Raw genomic sequence first — 19,369 nt, 5'->3', positions numbered from 1 at the left:
TCTTCTATTTTTATCCAATGTTATTAACATATAGGAAATGTGGCAAAATGTAAAGAAAATGTTCCACAAAACAAGTCTTGGCACATAATCACTTTATATCAAAAAATTAAAAAAAAATCAAGCACAGACATTAGGACATTGTTGGGCCCATAAAAACTCTCCTCTTACTAATTGAAAGCACATTAAAGATTTATTAAAACAAATAAAATACAAACTACTGCTCCTGTTTTAGCTGACTTCTTAGGGTTAACCCTATGTGAGAATCAGTGCAGTTATTTAAGGTCTAACTTTTTGGTATTTCAGTCTAGATGGAAAGTTTATGTTACCTACTATTTCATCATTTCAGTGGGTTGAGCAAAAGATGTGAATTTCAGTAATTGGGTTTGGACTGGCAATCCTTACAACTTTTACGCAAATGTAATATTTCAGGCCATGCTTTGGCAGTCCCATCACAATCACAGACATGAGCTGTCTTCCGCTCTTTAAAATGAACATGAAACATGAAATGAACATGCGGATTCCAGAAAACATGGTGTTACCTGTTCTTTTCTAACTGGCGTGCTGTGGGCAGCTGCTGGAGGAAGCTCTTCGTCAAGGGGCGGAGCTGTGTGGGGAGGGGTTGTTTGGGGCGGAGCTGCACCAGCCCCCTGCTGCTCCGGCTTGGCTTCTACCTCTGAACTCGGTTCTGTCGTCATGTTAATTCCACTGGAAAAGGAAAACAAATTGTGTAAGTAACTATATTAGGGTGACCAGACTTCCTCTTTTACCCGGACATTTCCTCTTTTTTAGACTTAAAAAATGTCTGAGGGAATTTCACAAACGTCCGGGATTTTGTTTTTCTAGAGCTTACATAGAACTTCGAGAAGGGTTTCGTTCACAAACTAGTCCCGCCCTCCCCTACTCCGATTGGTTCGCTTGAGTGAGAAGGGGGCGTGGTGAAGTAGCCTAAAATCTTCTGATTGGATGGTCTGACTGTAGAGCTACCGTTATTGGTCGATAACCTTCTCTGTAAGCATTTAATTGGTCAGTCTACCATCAGTAGTCCCCCCCACCCCCCCGGAGACGTGTCCTCTTTTTCACCATGTCAGATCTGGTCACCCTAAACCAGGGATGGGCCTGGAGGGCCGGTATCCAGCAAAGTTTGGTGATTGCTCTGCTAAAACACACCCCTTAAACCTGGAAATTAACAGATGAGTCGACTCAGGTGTGTGTGAGCAGAGGTCTAACCAAAATTTGCTGAATAAGGGCCCTCCAGGACTGGAGTTGGGCACCCCTGCCCTAAACTATATTAAAACAGACACAGTGTAAATACAGCAACACGTAATGGACACTGGGGACAGAAGTGTTTATTATGTAGTCTCAAAAACATCTTTACTGGTAAAAGGACCAGAAAAATGCTATTCTTACCATTAACAATGCCACGCTACTTAAAAAACAGCAGGTTGTCAAAGGTTTATACAGACTAGTGTAGGTTAGGTCTGATGTCCTTTTAGGTTCAAACCTCACCTACAGCTATGTTACATCACACCATTTATTACTGCGATAAAGTCTAACAAAAAGCAATGAATATCAAATGCTGAAGAACAGACCGTTTTGAGACTGAGTAAACATTGCAGTAAATTAGTAAGTTTTGTACAGGCTCACTGTAGCCTTCTAAGACAGTATCTCAAATGTCAATATCACGAGAAAAATTACAAACCATATATTGTGCAGCCATACAGTTGTCTCTAGGGCCCTGTTTACACAACTTACAACCACTCCCAGGCATTTACCATACAAAATGTGGTATTTATGAAAGTGATCTCAGGAAACAAGCTGATGTGTATTTCCACAAACATTAGAAAATGCATACAATACATATTGTGGTTAAAACCAAGAAATGCAGGCAATGGAATCATTTTGCCAGACCAAAGTATAACTAGTCAAGCCAAAATGTATAAAGGAATGGAAAGATTCACAGGAATTTATTGTTCATTGGAAATTTAATTTATTTTTGAACCACAAGCATTATACTCAGCAGAACATTCACTATACAGTAAATCTAAAACCTCTGCCTAGAAAAGTTGATTCAATACATGGGTTTGAGACCAGGCTAATAACAGTTTGTAGGTCACTACTTTAAAGAAAACAATAAATATATTACATTTTCTTAAGAAAAAGTTACAGATGTTTGTATTCATTAATTTTACATTAATTTGTGGCATACCGTTGTAAATACTGTCAGATGACCAGGTTTGGCCACACCTGATCACTTCATATTTTCCTGAATAAAAATAAATACACATCCTCTACAGAGATGTATGCATTTTTTAGTTCAGCCAGTGTTTACTTGAAGAATTTGACCTATTGAAAAATAACCTAAAAGAACACACTAATAAATAAGATACACTAATAAATAAGAGCAACACCTTTGCAGCACATTTGAATTATTGTCTTATGTTAAAGTCAGGAAAATAAAGAAAAATTCTGCAGTTCCTAGGAGCTGCTGCACTGACATTTATTCCTTGTTAATTTTCAAAGTATATAATTTGCTCAGAGTTTTTCAAATTTTTGCATTTTACTGTATTTCACGCCACAGTTCAATGAGATCTGTGCACAAGTCGGATAAGATTCTTCCCGCACGAAGTATGGGGAGAACCACAGTATTTACAGTTATTTGTTCTAACTACACACTAGAACATCTGATTTAACTAATTAGGTCCATTTATTCATTAATGAAGTGAGCTCATTAGTGAAATGGTACTGTGCTGACACGGCAGGCTTTAATGCATCAAACTGAGCACCCTTGCTCTAAAAAGCAGTGAATAATGGATTAATCTCTGGTGAAGAGCTTTTGGCTGTGAAACAGCTTTACGGCCAAACCAGAAACATTCTCCCCAGCAACAAGAGGCATTCAAACTCAGGCCTGGGATCAATTGTGTACAATTAATTTACATAATATTACCATGTGTTACAAATTATAGAACAAGTTACAAATATTTGTGGGGCAACTATCCCCTTGTTGAATCTTATCTGTTGCATCATATAAGTAATACATAACCAGTTATCTAAACCAACAAAATATTTATTTGACATGCCATAGCATTGCCCTACAATACAGAACAAACTAGCTGTTGTTTAACGTTAAAGAAATATGACTTTCCTGGATATGTTCCATCAATATTAGAGCTACAAGAGTTGCCTCTCTTTATAGCAACATGCTATTTATTGCTGCTTCTTAAAATTATTCTATAAACGCATGAAAAAGGGAAGTCTGCCAGAAAGTCAGTGATTCATTCATTGAGTCAGTAATTAACACAGTGAGTCAGTGCTTAGCCTGCAAAGTGCTTCCAGAAAAAGTGATTATTTTTGGCCAAAATACCATAGAAAATGGTATGCCACAACTGTCCTAGCATTCAAAAGTCTGGAATGACTTGCAATGTTGGATTATGTAATTAGTTCATTCATTGTCTGTAACCGCTTATCCAGTTCAGAGTCACGGTGGGTCCAGAGCCTACCTGGAATCACTGGGCGCAAGACAGGATCACACACTGGGGGCGCCAGTCCTTCGCTGGGCAACACACACTCACACATTCATTCACACACTCACACCTACGGACACTTTTGAGTCACCTACAAACATGCGCTATGGGACCGTGAGAGGAAACCCATGCGGACACGGGGAGAACACACCAACTCTTCACAGACAGTCACCCAGAGTGAGACTCGAACCCACAACCTCCAGGCCCCTGGAGCTGTGTGACTGCGACACTACCTGCTGCGCCACCATGGCGCCCTATTTCAATCATCAAGTACAAAAACAAGCACATCAACTTTGGACTGTATTTAAATGTATTCCATTAAGGAAAGACATTTTACCTTATCACCGTTTTTTTGTATATTGTTGCCAACAGGAACTGCTTGAACTGACGAGTGCATATTCACAGAAAAGGCAACTGTGAATATTTTGTAATGTTTATAAAAAATGTGAGATGGTCAGTGTGTATTTCTGCGTAATGCTCAAGGCTGAAAACCACATCTGTAAACCTGTGACCATCAGTGCCTCCAACAACACTGCACTATCATGCTTCAAATTTCCACGTCTCCCTCTCCCTCACCACTCAGTGCAGTGCTGCCCAACGTGAGAGTTTGTAAAGTAACAAAGCAGTTATATGCAGTAAAAAATCGTCTGTCCGACAGCAACAATGTCAGAGGCATTTTGAAAAGCTTGTAGCTTTTTTATAGTTTGGATACTTGATAGTGTCTAACTGTGAGAAATATTTAAAAAAATAATAATTTAAGGAAGACATTCGTAAAGCCATACATTAAACATGCTTGAACTCATCTGAAGCATGCAATGGGGGCTGAAGAGTCATACTAATGCTCAAGAGCTAATAATAGTATGGGTGGTTAATTTTTGTGAAGACACCAACAAGAATAAACAAGACAGAAACACATTGAGGGACGCAATGTATGCTGCCTTTAAGTTATGGACACCCATGCTTATTATACCATGTGCACACTAAGCCACATTCTGCATGCAAGCGACAGAGTGGTCTATCTGCATTTTATATAAAATGTCATTGTATGTTGCCAGTGAATTTAAAGATATTTTAAATAAAAATGTGTATGAGCAGGGGCTAAATGAGCTCACCCCAGATAAAAAGTCAGTGTTCTGCAGCAGGTGGGTGGGGACTACTGCTGAAGATGATAGATGGGTGTATCCTGTGCCCATCTAAGCTCTATTTTTAGGGCTCAAGCATTCAGAAAACTCCACGTCTAAATCTTACGGCTTGAACACACCCCCAGACACACCACACGTCATGACCTACAAACAGTCTGCCCTTGGGACTGTTGCAGTATACTAACAAGTCTGAGTAATGATCATTTATTGTAGGCAAACATCACTAAATTCATATTCCGAATTTATCATAGTAGTTATGATTTGTAGTATAACGTTAACATAGAATGTGAGCAAATATTAACGGGTGGGTGTTTCAGCAATCAAATATAATATTTTAATTATTTTACCTCATAGATTTTACCACAAAAACAATGAGTTTTGAAATGAAAAGGGATTATTCCTGTTGTGGAAGTTTTGTTCTCTTTATTCTATATCTAAATAAATATGAGCTTTGCCTGCATATTCATATTCAAATACATTGAAAATATAATTTAAGGTTTTGTTTTTAATCATATGTCAAAGATATCCACAGAAAAAAACATCTTGTGTTTATGAATAACACCAATTTAGCAGCATATTACAACAGGTTTTGTGTTAATCTCTCTCAGCAGGTGGCTAATCTAAACTGTCTGAGATGAGCATTGTGTCAAACTGTGAAGTGAATAGCACAAATCACATGGAAGAGCTGTAATGTAATGTTATAAAATACGTTCATTTTCCTGATGCTTGAAGTGTTGCAGCACTAAACTGAGGTCGATAAAAGTGCCAGTACAGAGTGGGCACAAGTGCTTCTCTTTTCCTAAGTAATCATTTTGTATTTGACGTACTGAAGCAGGGCCTAACTGCAGATGTGGCTCTGGACTCAGCTGGCCTTCCCTGTATGAATAAACCGAAGTTTAAACTCTGATGGTTAGTACCTTCTATCAACTGCATAATTATACATGATACATGAATCTACATGATTAAATATAATTCCAAACCATGACTCTGGCAACACAGGAATTAAATGTTATGAAGCATCTGGGAATTATGTTGGTGACACTGATTACAGCAATCGTTAATTGCATCCTTGAAATGCTTCATGGCACATTCTGAGTAATGTTTACTCATTCTCTGAAAAAAAAACAAGCAATTCGTTCATTCGTATATTAACACGACTGATAATGAAAAAATATGTATTCTACAGTCGTTATATTTTTAGAACAAGCAACAACAAATTGTTATTCACGGCCACCAAAAGCATCCTGAACAAAATGTATTTGACAGGTTGTGAACACCTACATTTTATTATCGATAAAACATACCAAATATAACAAAATATACCACTGGTGTGAATGTTCAAATGTATGAATTTAGTTTGTATTTAGTTGTATGTAGCTGCATTGGCTACCCTTAGCTGCTCGCATCAAATTTAAATCACTAATGATGGCCTTCAAAGTATTCACTGACTCTGCTCCCATCTTCCTCAATAGACCCTTAAAACCATATGTTAGCGCCCACCCTCTCCGTTCCTCTCCGTTCCTCGTACAGGTCAGTCGAGGCTATTCTCATCTCTGGTACCACGCTGGTGGAACGAGCTTCCAAGCACTCTCAGAGCAACAGGAACCCTCTCTGCATTCAAGAAATCCTTGAAAACCCAGCTCTTCCGAGAGTCTCTCTTGCACTGAATGTCTTTCTTTAATGCACTTATTACTTCCTGGCATATTGCACTCAATGTAAGGTAATTTGTATAAATTGTGCTGTAGTTCAAATGTTAGATCCTATTTTGTAAGTCGCTTTGGATAAAAGCGTCTGCCAAATGTAAATGTAAAATGTAAATGTATTTTCGATTCACTTCCTTTCTCGCCTCTCTACAGAATCTCCTCCAAGTGGAAGGCTGTAAAAGTACTCAGATATATTTGTGTGCTTAACTGGAGGAGAGGAAACCAGCACTGACCCACACATGCAGCTTCTAACAAAATGTATATTTCCTGTTTGGTTCAGTTGCAAAATATATTAAAAGTCCTTATAGAAAAGTCTCTCCAGTGGGTGGCAATGAACAGATATTACAAATATAAAGACAATACCTTTTTTTTTTTACTCTGTCCCCTAAACAAGTGTCACAAAGAAGTCATGTGGGTGGAGCATGGATTAATCGATTATGCAGCCCAGTTCATTCCCTTCCATAAATACAACACAAAATCTATTCTTTTATACCTTCAAGACCTCAGCAAACTCTCAATAGACATTTTAGTCCATTCATACAATTGTTCTTTTTTTCTTGCTGCCAAAAAATGGAAAAGTAGGGACTGGAGAACACACACTCACACGTATTGATTCTCACCCTGCGTGATTGTGTGTGGTTCACGCATGCCTTTCTCTCTTGACCTAATCTAAAGTAGGTCATAGTCAGGCCTGATGTATAAAGCAGGCATGCTGTAGTGTGACAGAAACACGACAATAAATCTCCTCTTTATATCAGGACTACTATAGAAGTGATTGGGGGCAGCTTAATGGACCCGATGTCTAAACGAACCATATGTGGACACTACAGCCATTAATGTCCATCAACAAAATTGTTTTATCCTCTTCCTAGAAGCTTTTGTACACAGTACAAAGCAGCATTAGACACTGATTAGTGTGCTCACATTTCAAGAATTGACTCTGATAGTTTGCTATTATATAACCGATTAATTACATAAAAAACACAAGTAATTGCATTTGTCTATAATTTAAGCTGTGTTCCAAACATTGCTAAAGTCTATATTTCTTATAAAGCTAAATAATAATGTAATAATGTGCCATTTGTCATTGTATAACATCATTTAACCCACGCGTGGCAGTGAACACACATGTACTCTAGTGCACTAGGGGCTGTGAACACGCAACCAGAGCGGCAAGCAGCCATCCCTGGCACCCGGGGAGCAGTTGTGGGTTTGAGGCCTTTCTCAAGGGCATCTCTGCCATGGAATGAGGGAGGAGGACAGTGCTATTCCTTCAATCCCACTGTACACACTCTTGAAAATACTCTTCTGCAAGCTCCTTTATATATTTCAGAGACTGATATGAGTAGCATAGACCAGGGATTTAATAAAACAAACAGACAATGCATGTCCTAGTTTATATGTAGTATATTAAGAAGCATACCTCTGTATAGCTCCATTCTCAGATGAAACAAAACTGTGGATCACTCAAAACTGTGGTTTGTGCAACAGAGAAAAACAGCAGCATTACATTTTATTTTTTCCTTCACCACCAATCCATGGCAAGTGCTCTTCCATGTTTGACAACTTACATTTATTTGAATAACCATGCTTGAAAGTCCTCCTCCTACACATTCCACACCCTATAAATCGCAGTTCAGTTTCCTGGGATCAAAACACTTTGTATCCTGCCACCCCCCCACTGTCTTTAATTTTCCAAGAGTGCTTTCTCCTGCTGTGTGACACGGGGTCCATCTTCCATGTCCACAGCAAAGCAGCCCAGAATTCCTCTCCAACCTTCATAGATATCACTTATAGTTTCTTTAGCTTGGTTTCGGGTGTGGTCCATAAAAGCACAACAGTCAATGAAGCTGGACTCATAATGCCATGCATTTTAAAAACACAGTTGACACAACAAAGATCTGTCCTGTAGCTAAATTGTTACTTCAAAAAGAACAAATTTCTCATGCAAAAATGCAAACGGAAATGTAAATATAGATCTCAATGTCAATATAATATTCACTCATCCAGAGGTTTAAAAAGTAGGGTGCATATCACTTATAATAATTCCACTGTAGAAGTTATTTGTCTCGTTATTTTGTTTTGTTCAGGAAGATCTTGTTTTATATAAATTAGGTTTCAAATAAATTCCATTGGAGGCTGGAAGCAGAAGTTTTGTATTTGTTTGTCTGTGGGGGAGGTTAAAAATATTCTTATTTACAAATAGGGCACTTTCATTAATTTATACATTTGCTGAGACAATAGCTTCCTGCAGTGCATGGTGGTTCACTTTATTAGTCTTGCATTGCCAGACTTTCTACGGAGTCTAGTGCCTTTCATCACTTCACATGGCCAAGAACCACCAACTACTGCAGGAAAAGAAATTGCTAAGAAGTCTGCTATTTTGGCATGATGTTTAAGAGGCAGTTTATGTGATTCCCATAGGACCAATAAGAGCCTGGACGAAAGGAAGCAAGTATATGCGGATGTACAGAGAGCCACTTAGAATCCAACTGACAGAACACTGATGAGTGGCCAGATTATTGCACTAAAAGTATCAGACTCTCCATCAACATGTGGCTGAGAGTATCACTGTATTATTAAACGTAAAAGTGCTTCTCAGTCTCTGTCAGTCAAAACTATCTAAATATCCTCTTTATATATATAATTTGTAGAAGACAATAAATAGCTTAAGAAACATACTTTGGTTGACAGTATAATTTCACAATGATTAATAGATTAAATAATGTGCAAGACATTTCCATGTAACACCAGGGATGTGACAGTTCACATGCCAAGCATCTGAACGGTGCACATGAAGTAGAATGTGTAATACAAGAATGCTGACATTAACCCAGGAAAAAATAGAGAGGCAGCATAATAAAGATCAAACAGAGTGGGGGAGGGGAGGAGGAGGAGAAAGAGACAGCAAGCGACAAAGATCCCAGGAGACTGATGGAGTGCTGGCCTACTGAAGACAATCTCTTCATCACATTTTGACACTGCATCAAACAGAATGAACAGGAAGCCAACAGCTGTGTTTCCTCTTCCTCTTCTTGAATCACTCTTTTATATTAGCAGAGGAGGATAAAAATAACTTGTGCCACGGTGGGACTTATGAGTACACAGAGGAGCTTGTCTCTAAGAGGCACTGGATGAAGAATCAATGAGTGTGTGAGTCTTAAAGCAAACGGAAGATTTAAGCGCTTATGCAGAACTGTTCCAGAGGTCGACGCTACACTGCATTGTGAACTGATAAAACAGAGACTTTTGTTGCTTATTATATTAAAATGTTTAAAACAAACACCAAGAGTGGTTAAATTGCATTACCTAAATTACGAGGCCCCAGAAAAATGAGTCGTGATGCATTTGGAACACGCACAAAAAGGAACTTTAGGCTTACAGCACAGAAGGATGTAATTCATAACACCGAACCTTAGGATTAACTAATGTTTACAAGGTTTCAAAGCATAAACGTATGCCAGTCAATCATAACACTATGGCCACATCCTTGTTTCAACACTCACTGGCCATACAAGAGCACTTTGCTGTTTTATATTTACAGGCTATAGTCCGTTTCTTGCTCTGTATACTTTATTTCCCCCTAGTTCTTCAATGGTCAGGACCCCCACAGGACCACCACAGAGCAGGGATGATGAGTGGTGGATCATTCTCAACGCTGCAGTGACACTGACGTGGTGGTGTGTTAACGTGTATTGTGCTGGTATGAGTGGATCAGACACAGCAGTGCAGCTGTTGGTTTAAAAGCCTTCAGTGTCACTGCCGGACTGAGGATAGTGTATCCACTGATGAAAGACTAGAGGATGACAACACAAACTGTGCAGCAACAGATGAGCTACTGTCTCTTACTTTACATCTACAAGGTGGACCAACGAGGTGGGAGTGTCTAACAGAGTGGACAGTGTTTGAAAACTCGAGCTGCATGCTGTCGTATAATAGTATAAAGTGAGTGCATAAACAATGAGGTGGTCATAATGTTATGGCTGATCGGTGTATACCAACTTCTTTAGAAAGCGTATATTGTTGCTGTTATTCCATATGTGCACGAGGTGCAGCCTCCAACAAAATAGGTGTTGCATCCAATCTGTTAAGTGCCAGATCCCGATTACAGTTATTCAGGCTTGGCCAGCACAACAGGACAGTGCTTTACTCATGCTTACACCCACAGAATGGTGAAAAAAGTGCATGTGACTCTAGAGCTCTCTAGATGTGCAGCGCAGTAGGAGTACTGTACTGATGTGCCAGTAATAGAAGACGTCTCAGATAGCAGGTGATATCAGTTTAGATATGGTCATGCAGCAAGGGAAAACTCTCAAGCCTCAAAAAGATCTGATCCAGTTAGATTCAGTTTAGTTCAAATTGACTTGTCTTACGTTTTTGTTGTTGTTTTTGCTGTTTAAACAGCCGCTTTCACAAAAAAAATAGACTCCATGCCTTTTGAAAACAAGCCAAGTCAGACGGTAGCATGAAAATCCTCCTAAAGAGTATTTAGGAGGGTGTTTGTTTGTTTTTTTCAGAGACAAAAAACCACAAAATTAAACTTCAGCTAAACCGCATGCTTCATTTGAGAACTATTTGATTGTTACACAGCCCAGAAGTAAATCATGCACTCAAACACTGCTAAAACTGAAGCTGAAATAGATTTCTTTGTTTTCAAACAGCTCTGATAGGAGGACCACAATTATTTTTCTTTAAATCTGTGACAAAGTATACACACCCCAGCGCCATCCAATTTCAGTCTTCAATTTAATTCAAATATATATTTTATAAATATATGTTCTATACAGCATTCGTACACCTGGTGTTGTCTCAAAGCCAAATTTGGTCCGAGTCCACTCTGAGCAAGCTGAGCCAAATAGAGCAAAGAAAACCTCATTCAGAAGGAGAAACCTGAAGATCAAAAGGAAGAAACTTTGTATATCCAGGGTGTTTGGTCTTCCAGCCCAACTTAACAGCCACCTACAGCCATGCATTCTCTTGACATACTGCGAGTGCATGTTGAATGCTGAATGTTCTGAACTCACAAAACTGCTTAAGAAAACTACCAAATACAAGGCGTTTTATTATATAAATATTATATAAAAAAGCCTCAAAGGATCTGCTGATCAATTAACTCAGTTAGGAACAAAGCAGTCAAGATTTGGAACATCTCAGTGCCCACTCAAAATTTGCTCTGGCAGGACAGCAGGGGGGCACCAGCAAAATAAGGCCCAATTTAGTCACAGCACAATATCTCTGTAGAGGGGAAGCATAAATATTGCAACAGGCCAGATACTCCACAGCGTAAATTCGGTTTTCAATTTGTTCCGCATGAGCAAACTAAAAGGTCTCTAGGTCCACAGGAGGGATACTTTGTGCTTAAAAAATAGGGCTGCAACAGGATGCTCATAAATCAATCTTGCTTTTGTGACTTGCTTAAGGTAAAATTTCACAATAATGTACAGCATGAAGCAAATCACATCACGGTGAGCAGCAAAATCATACATGACCTTGCATGATAATGTCAAGCTTAGGAAAATGATGTTTATTATTATGTACCATTATGTTAAATATTGTAATTCATGAAAAAAAAAATGAATTAATGTAAGGAACGTTTAATATTTCCATATTTATGACATGTCCCCAGAGTAACAAATGCTTTGGTTATTGTGTATCATTAAACTTAATCTACTTAATTAAAATATGTACGTCATTTTAATATTAATATTCATTACATCCCACAAAAATACTGCCAATAGTAAGTCAACTACAGAGAAAATCTTAATGATATATCAGGTTTAATCACGTGCAAATTAAAGGTGACATTCAAGATTGTAATCAAGAAACACTTTTTTAAAATTCAGATGTAGTTTCCTCTTAGTCTTGTACGCTAGTCTTTCTCTCTGTCTCTCTGCTCATGGCGGAGGCATCCGGAGAGCGTCTGAATGTACACAACCAGAGAGAACTGAACGTCCCAACAATCGCAGACATCCCCTTTAAATAGACTGAGTCAACCCATCTACTCAATCATTTTTCATCATGAAATTTCTGGCTTATCTTCAACGAGTAGTGTATGTGAAGTACCTCAGTCGCATCACATGCTGTGGGATAGTGTGGCATAAGTTACATGCCTCAGTAAATCAGGACTCAGCCGGGTTATTTCATAGTCTTTGAATTGAGAGCTGTGTGCACAAACCATCAGGCTAATTGGGTGAACCTCTGGCTTTATTACCAGCAGGGATGAGACCACAAAGAAAACAACACTCAGAAGAAAATCAACTCTCAGTGCAACTGCACACGCTTTGCAGTGGATGATTATGATCCTCTTCTAAGCAGGGATTCCGTCAGTGATGAATGTGTGGCAGGGCGCTGCAGTGAGCATGGACCTATAGCTGGTGCAGGATCACAGCTGCTGGGAGCTGCTGTAGAAAAATCCTGGCTGGAAGCACTGTGCTCCTCAACACTCCTGGATTCAGGGGGCTATAATTAGAGAAGACGCCAGCATGCAGGCTTACCCAGTTCAGCCGGAACAGCTGGGCAGAAAAGGGCGGGGGCAGTGCGTGTGTGTGTGTGTGTTACACACTCATTCAGCCAAGCTCGGCCCGTCACTGTGACAGCTTGCCCCAAAGCTGAGAGCAGACAGCTGTCAAATAACATGGCCACAATGACCCTCCCCCACACTGACCTTCTGGGGACAAGAGCCTGAAGTGGAGTTCCTAGTCCAAACACAGCCTCTGTGTGTAGAGTAGGACCGTCATGATTGCTAAACATGATTAGGTAAATTTTTTTTGTTTTTAAACAAAGCTTCATTAAAATGTATCTGCAGTTTTCACCAGGTTAATGATGTAAGTATGTATGATGTACCACTCTCCTACTATCTGACACTGTAGCATTCATTCATTCATTATCCGTAAGTGCTTATCCAGTTCAGGGTCACGGTGGGCCCAGAGCCTACCTGGAATCATTGGGCGCAAGGCGGGAATACACCCTGGAGGGGGCGCCAGTCCTTCACAGGGCAACACACACAGTCACACCTACGGACACTTTTGAGTCACCAATCCACCTACCAACGTGTGTTTTTGGACTGTGGGAGTAAACCGAAGCACCTGGAGGAAACCCACGTGGACACAGGGAGAACACACACTCCTCACAGACACCTGGAGCGGGAATCGAACCCACAACCTCCAGGTCCCTGGAGCTGTGTGACTGTGACACTACCTGCTGCACCACCGTGCTGCCCTCGACACTGTAACAGTTACAATGTAAATATGTAAATATTAGTGAAACAATAAAATATGTGGCAGTATGATTACAGAATACAAAACAGTGAGAATGCACATTGGAGAATGGACATTGATTTAATGATGCGTGAACACACCACCCCAGCACTTCTCCAGACTCACAACTCCTGTGAAGTTAGTAAGTCAAACAACTACACGGGTAACTACCTGACCACACATCAGGCAATGAATTCATAACCATTTAATATAGTAGCTTTCTATGGGACAGATTTAGAAACAAACTGGTATGGGTTCTACCACTACGACTATTTAAATATCACAATATCAAATCACACTGGTCACATCTTAATGATTTAGCTATAATTAGGGAAATATGTGAAATTCCTTTTTTTTTTAAATTACATTTTGCATGACCAATTAAAATCTTCAATTATTTGATTACTAACATTTTAATAGCGATAGCTAGAGTGCAGATACGACCTCTTCATAATCCATAACACATATTCACAATGTATATTTCCTACTAGGAGCTATGGGCCTAGCTAACAGTTACACACTGCGTACACTCATAGTCTTTGTGATACTTAATATCATCATCCACTGGAAGAGAACTTGTCAAAACAGACACACTCATGAGGAGTTAATTGCACTACCAATGTCTGCACCATCAGTGACATGTCTGAACATGCTCTCAGCTAATATTGTGTATTACTGGTGATGATGTGACAATTAATGTCAAAGCCCCAGTTAAGACAGATGAGGATCATCTTTAGGCAACTGTCAGTCATTGTAAACACACTTTTTCACACTAGTCTTTAACAGTAATCCGGCTACAAAGGATATAATTTGTTCACTGCAGAATTAATAAACAACATGCAGATTTATTTGTGGGAGGTAAAAATACATCAAGCGTGTTCTCTATTTTTAAGTCTGTGGAAAAAAACATTACATCAATAACCATCCATCTATTATCTGTAAGCGCTTATCCAATTCAGGGTCGCGGTGGGTCCAGAGCCTACCTGGAATCATTGGGCGCAAGTCCTTCACAGGGCAACACACACTCACACCTACGGACACTTTTGAGTCGCCAAGCAACCTACCAACGTGTATTTTTGGACCGTGGGAGGAAACCGGAGCACCCGTAGGAAACCCACACAGACACAGGGAGAACACAACAACCTCCTCACAGACAGTCACCCGGAGTGGGAATCGAACCCACAAGGTACCTGGAGGTACCTGGAGCTGTGTGACTGCAACACTACCTGCTGCGCCACCGTGCCGCCCTCATTACATCAATATGTTCTTGTTAAATATCCAAAACCATGGGTATGGGAGTTCCTCCCCTCTGCTACTCTAACCAACATCCTTCACTCTTCTGGTGAGGCTTTCCTCTAGATTTTGGAACAGGTCCCCAGATATTCACATCCAGACAGCCACAATCAGGCACAGGTGTTTGCCTCAACTTTATTCTAAAGGTGGTTGTTGGGACTAGTTTAGACAGAGCTCTTCTGCTCTAAAGTCAGCACACTACTGACGTTATACTGTCATACTAAAACAGGAAAGGCCTTCTCCAATCTGATTGCTTATGTCACCTAAAAGGTAAAACAAGCTACTTTCAAAAGCAGAAAAACTAGTCTCCTCTCTGCAGCATTTTCATCCAACTGATGTCTTAGTCCAAAGCCACAGAGACAGATAACATAATTTGCTTGGATTTAATTGCCTCCTCCCTTAGGCTACTCTGTAGAGAAACAGCTCACAGCGGCTGAGTCCAGAAGTGCTTCAACCAATTACTCACTAAAGCATCGCCCCAGCTGTCCCTCTTTAACTGTGCCCCATGCATCCCTCCTGTGCACAACACAGAGGAAATCGACTGCACTGCCTGTGGAGATGGGAAATGAAACAGTCCGCCCACCTGAAAGTACACATTTACACCCAGTCAAGAAGCAGCTGGATACACAGACGAAGGCTGAGAGCTTCCACCACAAGACCCTGTGCTCCAGATCAATTCATCTCAGCACATGAGAAAGCAGGGGTTGAAAGATTTTTAAAAAAATAAATATTAAGTCGCAAGTATTTGTTATAAATCAAGGTTCAGGCCTCTTTTATTTTGCCAAAATGACCACAAAATACATTTTCACCAGCAGTTCACTTGCTCTGTGTTAGTCAAATGACAAATTATTTTATAAAAACATCCTATTGAATTTAGTCTGAAACATGGACATTTTCCAGTCTACAAAAATGAAGCAAATGTGTCGACTCATGTAATGTACGAGGCTTATTCTGTCCATCACACAGCTCTCAGTGGTGTCAGATTAATGGCCACAGCTCAAGGGAAAAACATGAAGATTTGACGAGGGAGCCAATCAAGCCTTTGTGACAGGCACATGCATAAATTCTGGTAATCAAACTAATCAATATTCCATTGACTTTATAAAATGACTGTATTAATAATTTATTTGGTGAAACTAGACGCATAATGTGTCTACCCATGAATAAGCTATTGACTGCACATGCTCTTTCAATTAGCCTAGATCTTCTCCTAATTTTAGGCATTAACACTCACCATTTTGTAGCTCTGTCCAACATAACACTAGTGCCAGTAATCTAAAAATTATCTCACACTGATGTGAAAACAAATAAATCTCACAAAAACATTAGCCACAGAGTAACTCAACGTTCATCTTAAATTTTTAAGAGTGGAAGGCACCCTGCCATGCATATTATTAATGAGAGCATGAGAGAAAAATGATGAACTTCTACTCTGGGGAACCAACAACTCAAGCTCTGTTTTTCATTTTCTCTAGGGCAAATCTGCCAGAGCTAGTTCCAGTTGTAAAAGTTATAAATGCTGTTATAACAGCAACGGCCAAGTAGCAGTCACTCATGAATAAAAGGTAATGCTAATTATTTTGCTATTTGCCACTTTAGAAGAATGTACACATTAGTGGATTAGTGGTGAATGATGGGCATTAACCTATTAAAAGACTTCTTGAGTGAATAGTTTACATGTCATAGGTTTACATACAGGAACAATAGGCAATTATATTATGGCAGTACTTCTGCAGCTGTTTCTGTTCTCTGGCAGAATGATTGCAAATCAGATATTTTTATTTCTGAATCTTTTACAAATTTGAATTTGGCCCCGCTCTGGGTGTGTTCCTGCCTCATGCCCAATGTTTCCGGGTATGCTCCGGGTAGGCTCGTGATCCTCAACTGGATAAGCAGTTACAGACGACGAACTGAATTTATTGTAGGTTTCACGAAAACAGCGCAGGATACAAATCTAACACACCAAGTCAAACTTACACATACATTAAAATTATTAGTGTATGAAGAATCAGAGGTGCTGAAAGTTTCAAAATGTCTCTTAACTTAATGGCACTGCCTCTGAACATCCTGTTAGTGATGAAGGTGTATTAGAGTTTGTACGTTCTAAGTGCCTGTACAAAAACGCCCTAACTGGACTGACCCACACATATTACAAAGATAATGTAGTGATAACACCATGCTCTGGGGCTGTTATGTTCTTCGTGGAACTGGCGCATTACAGGGTGAGGAACTATTAACTCAGAATTGTTCAGTATAAACTCAAGCCATCAGGTATGGAATGTTAAATATAACAATAGGGATTTTAAGCAGGACAATGACCTTAAAAACGAAAAGCTGATCATTTTGCCCCTCCCAAATGATCTTAACCCTATAAAAAAAATTTAGGACTGTATATAAATAGTAGGTCCACTTACTTACAAGTTAAACCATATCAATATTTCCAAGAAGAGTGGTCAAAAGAGCTTTTGCTAGAATTGTTTGATGTTTAAAGGGCTTTTGATCATGGATTGTCTTCAGGAAATAAACACAAAATATACTCAACTCTGTGCACTAAAATTGCTAATGAATTTGTATTAAAGCTGTGCATTTTCCAGTTATTAGCAGAAAATAGCAATTACATTCATTCATTGTCTGTATCAGCTGTTCCATTTCTGGGTTGTGGTGGGTCTGGAGCCTACACGAAATCACTGGGCGCAAGGCGGGGCACACCCTGGAGGGGGCGCCAGTCCTTTGCAGTGTGACACACATAGGGACACTTTTGAGTCGCCAATCCACCTACCTACCCACATGTGTTTTTGAACCATGGGATGAAACTAGAGCACCTGGAGGAAACCCATGCAGACAGAACACATCAAACAGACAGTCACCCGCTCCGCTACCACCCCAGGACCCCGAAGCTGTGTGACAGCGACACTATCTGCTGCGCCACCGTGCCGCCCATTACAATTACAATTATGACCATAACTGTAATAGAAAGAAGATTAAAATGATGCAAGCTCTGAGAAATTCATCCCAAACTGGCTCATCTGAGATTTAATAACTTTGTTGCTGATTTCCAAATGAGGCATATGTCTTGAAGGTGTTCACAGGACAAGTTTCATCTCTCAAACTCTGTGGTTACTCTGCTTCTTTTTTTCTTTTCTTTTTTTTTTCTTTTTTTCATCAACTTATCTCCAAAGGAGGAGAAGTTTCTGAAGAATGCAATAGCTTTATAAATCCAGTTCACAGCAGTCACATGGAATTCCAAGAGAGTTAATATTTAAAAGGAAAAGTTATTGAAGGGCCTCAGTTTGCTGACGTTAGTAATGTTTTAAAGGAAATCAGCATGTTATAGCAATCATTCATTCCTTCATTGTCTGTAACCGGTTACAGACCGGCACTGGAGGGGGCGCCAGTCCTTCACAGAGCGACACACACTCACACATTCACACCTATGGACACTTTTGTGTATTCATGTTATAGCATTGTATCCTTTTAAGCTGTTGATTGTTTAGAAAATAAAATTCAGGTTTTTTGTATCAAGCTATAAAACTATAACCAGGCACAAGAAGTTTCAGGGCAAGGGTCAGAATTTCTGACTGATCGATTTCAAATGTGTAGGATGTGATTTTGATTGCCGCTGTTATTCGTGACAGGCTTATTATGCATAATTTGGTCAAAATACATGCATTCAAGTGTAAAAATCAAGTAAATACATCCTCATTGTCCTCTTAGATTTAAATACATTAACTCCCCAAAAACTTATTTACAGTTTAGAAATAATGGGCTATGTTAGTGCTGGGCGATATGAGTGCAAATCAATATCACGTTTAATTTAGCATTTTACCATGATTATGATTAATAAATGATTATATTGTTTTAGCATTTTTGACCCTCACAGTTCATTGACGAGGCTTTTACTGTAAATATGCTCCAGTATTAAATATGGGATGTTTTTTCTAATGTTGCTGGGAGCTTGTTCCTATCTTGTTTTTTCTCAACGTTTACATTTGACTTCTTTTTGTTTGGTGCTGTCTTAATTATAGTCAAACAGAGCCATGTCCAAACCACAGACGCTGTGTTTTTCTGTGGTAATAGCTGCACGAGTTGCTTAGTCAAGCTCAGCGTTTAGGTTGTTTCCATGTGGCACATAGGGGCAGAATCAAGTGACTACAGATTTTTAGCGTGATTTTAAATGGACAGTACATGAACACAGTGAGGACATTACAGAATAGAAAATAACCGATATAGACAAGATTATGTCCATTCAAAGTTAACGGCCCAGCCCTAGGCTATGTGTATACTAGGAAGATATCTGGAGCAATATGCACCACTGGCTGAGTTAAACTTCAGATTTGAGGTGCCTCTTCCTGAGTGCTTTATCATCAGAAAAAAGTAAGCCCTGTGACACTGCTCCTTGTGAGACAGATGAGATTCTCTAAAAGTTCCTGCTTAAGTGAAGAGAGGACTCTGCT

At 39.5% G+C, this 19,369-nt stretch overlaps 1 protein-coding gene across 3 annotated transcripts in view; it reads right to left on the bottom strand.

Annotated features, from left to right (window-relative positions):
- Positions 1-19,369, bottom strand: part of epb41l3a (erythrocyte membrane protein band 4.1-like 3a) — a 95,349-nt gene that overhangs the window by 45,187 nt on the left and 30,793 nt on the right. For all 3 annotated transcript variants that reach the window (XM_066682218.1, XM_066682215.1, XM_066682217.1), the window contains exon 3: positions 540-705. In XM_066682218.1, coding sequence (XP_066538315.1) covers positions 540-695 — 156 coding nt within the window. In that variant the 5' untranslated portion in view covers positions 696-705. The remainder of the gene's footprint in view (positions 1-539; positions 706-19,369) is intronic.

The sequence above is a fragment of the Hoplias malabaricus genome, chromosome 10, assembly GCF_029633855.1.
Source record: "Hoplias malabaricus isolate fHopMal1 chromosome 10, fHopMal1.hap1, whole genome shotgun sequence".
Lineage (NCBI taxonomy): Eukaryota > Metazoa > Chordata > Actinopteri > Characiformes > Erythrinidae > Hoplias > Hoplias malabaricus.
The sequence above is the reverse complement of the archived record's forward strand: the minus strand, read 5'-3'. Positions and strand labels throughout refer to the sequence as shown.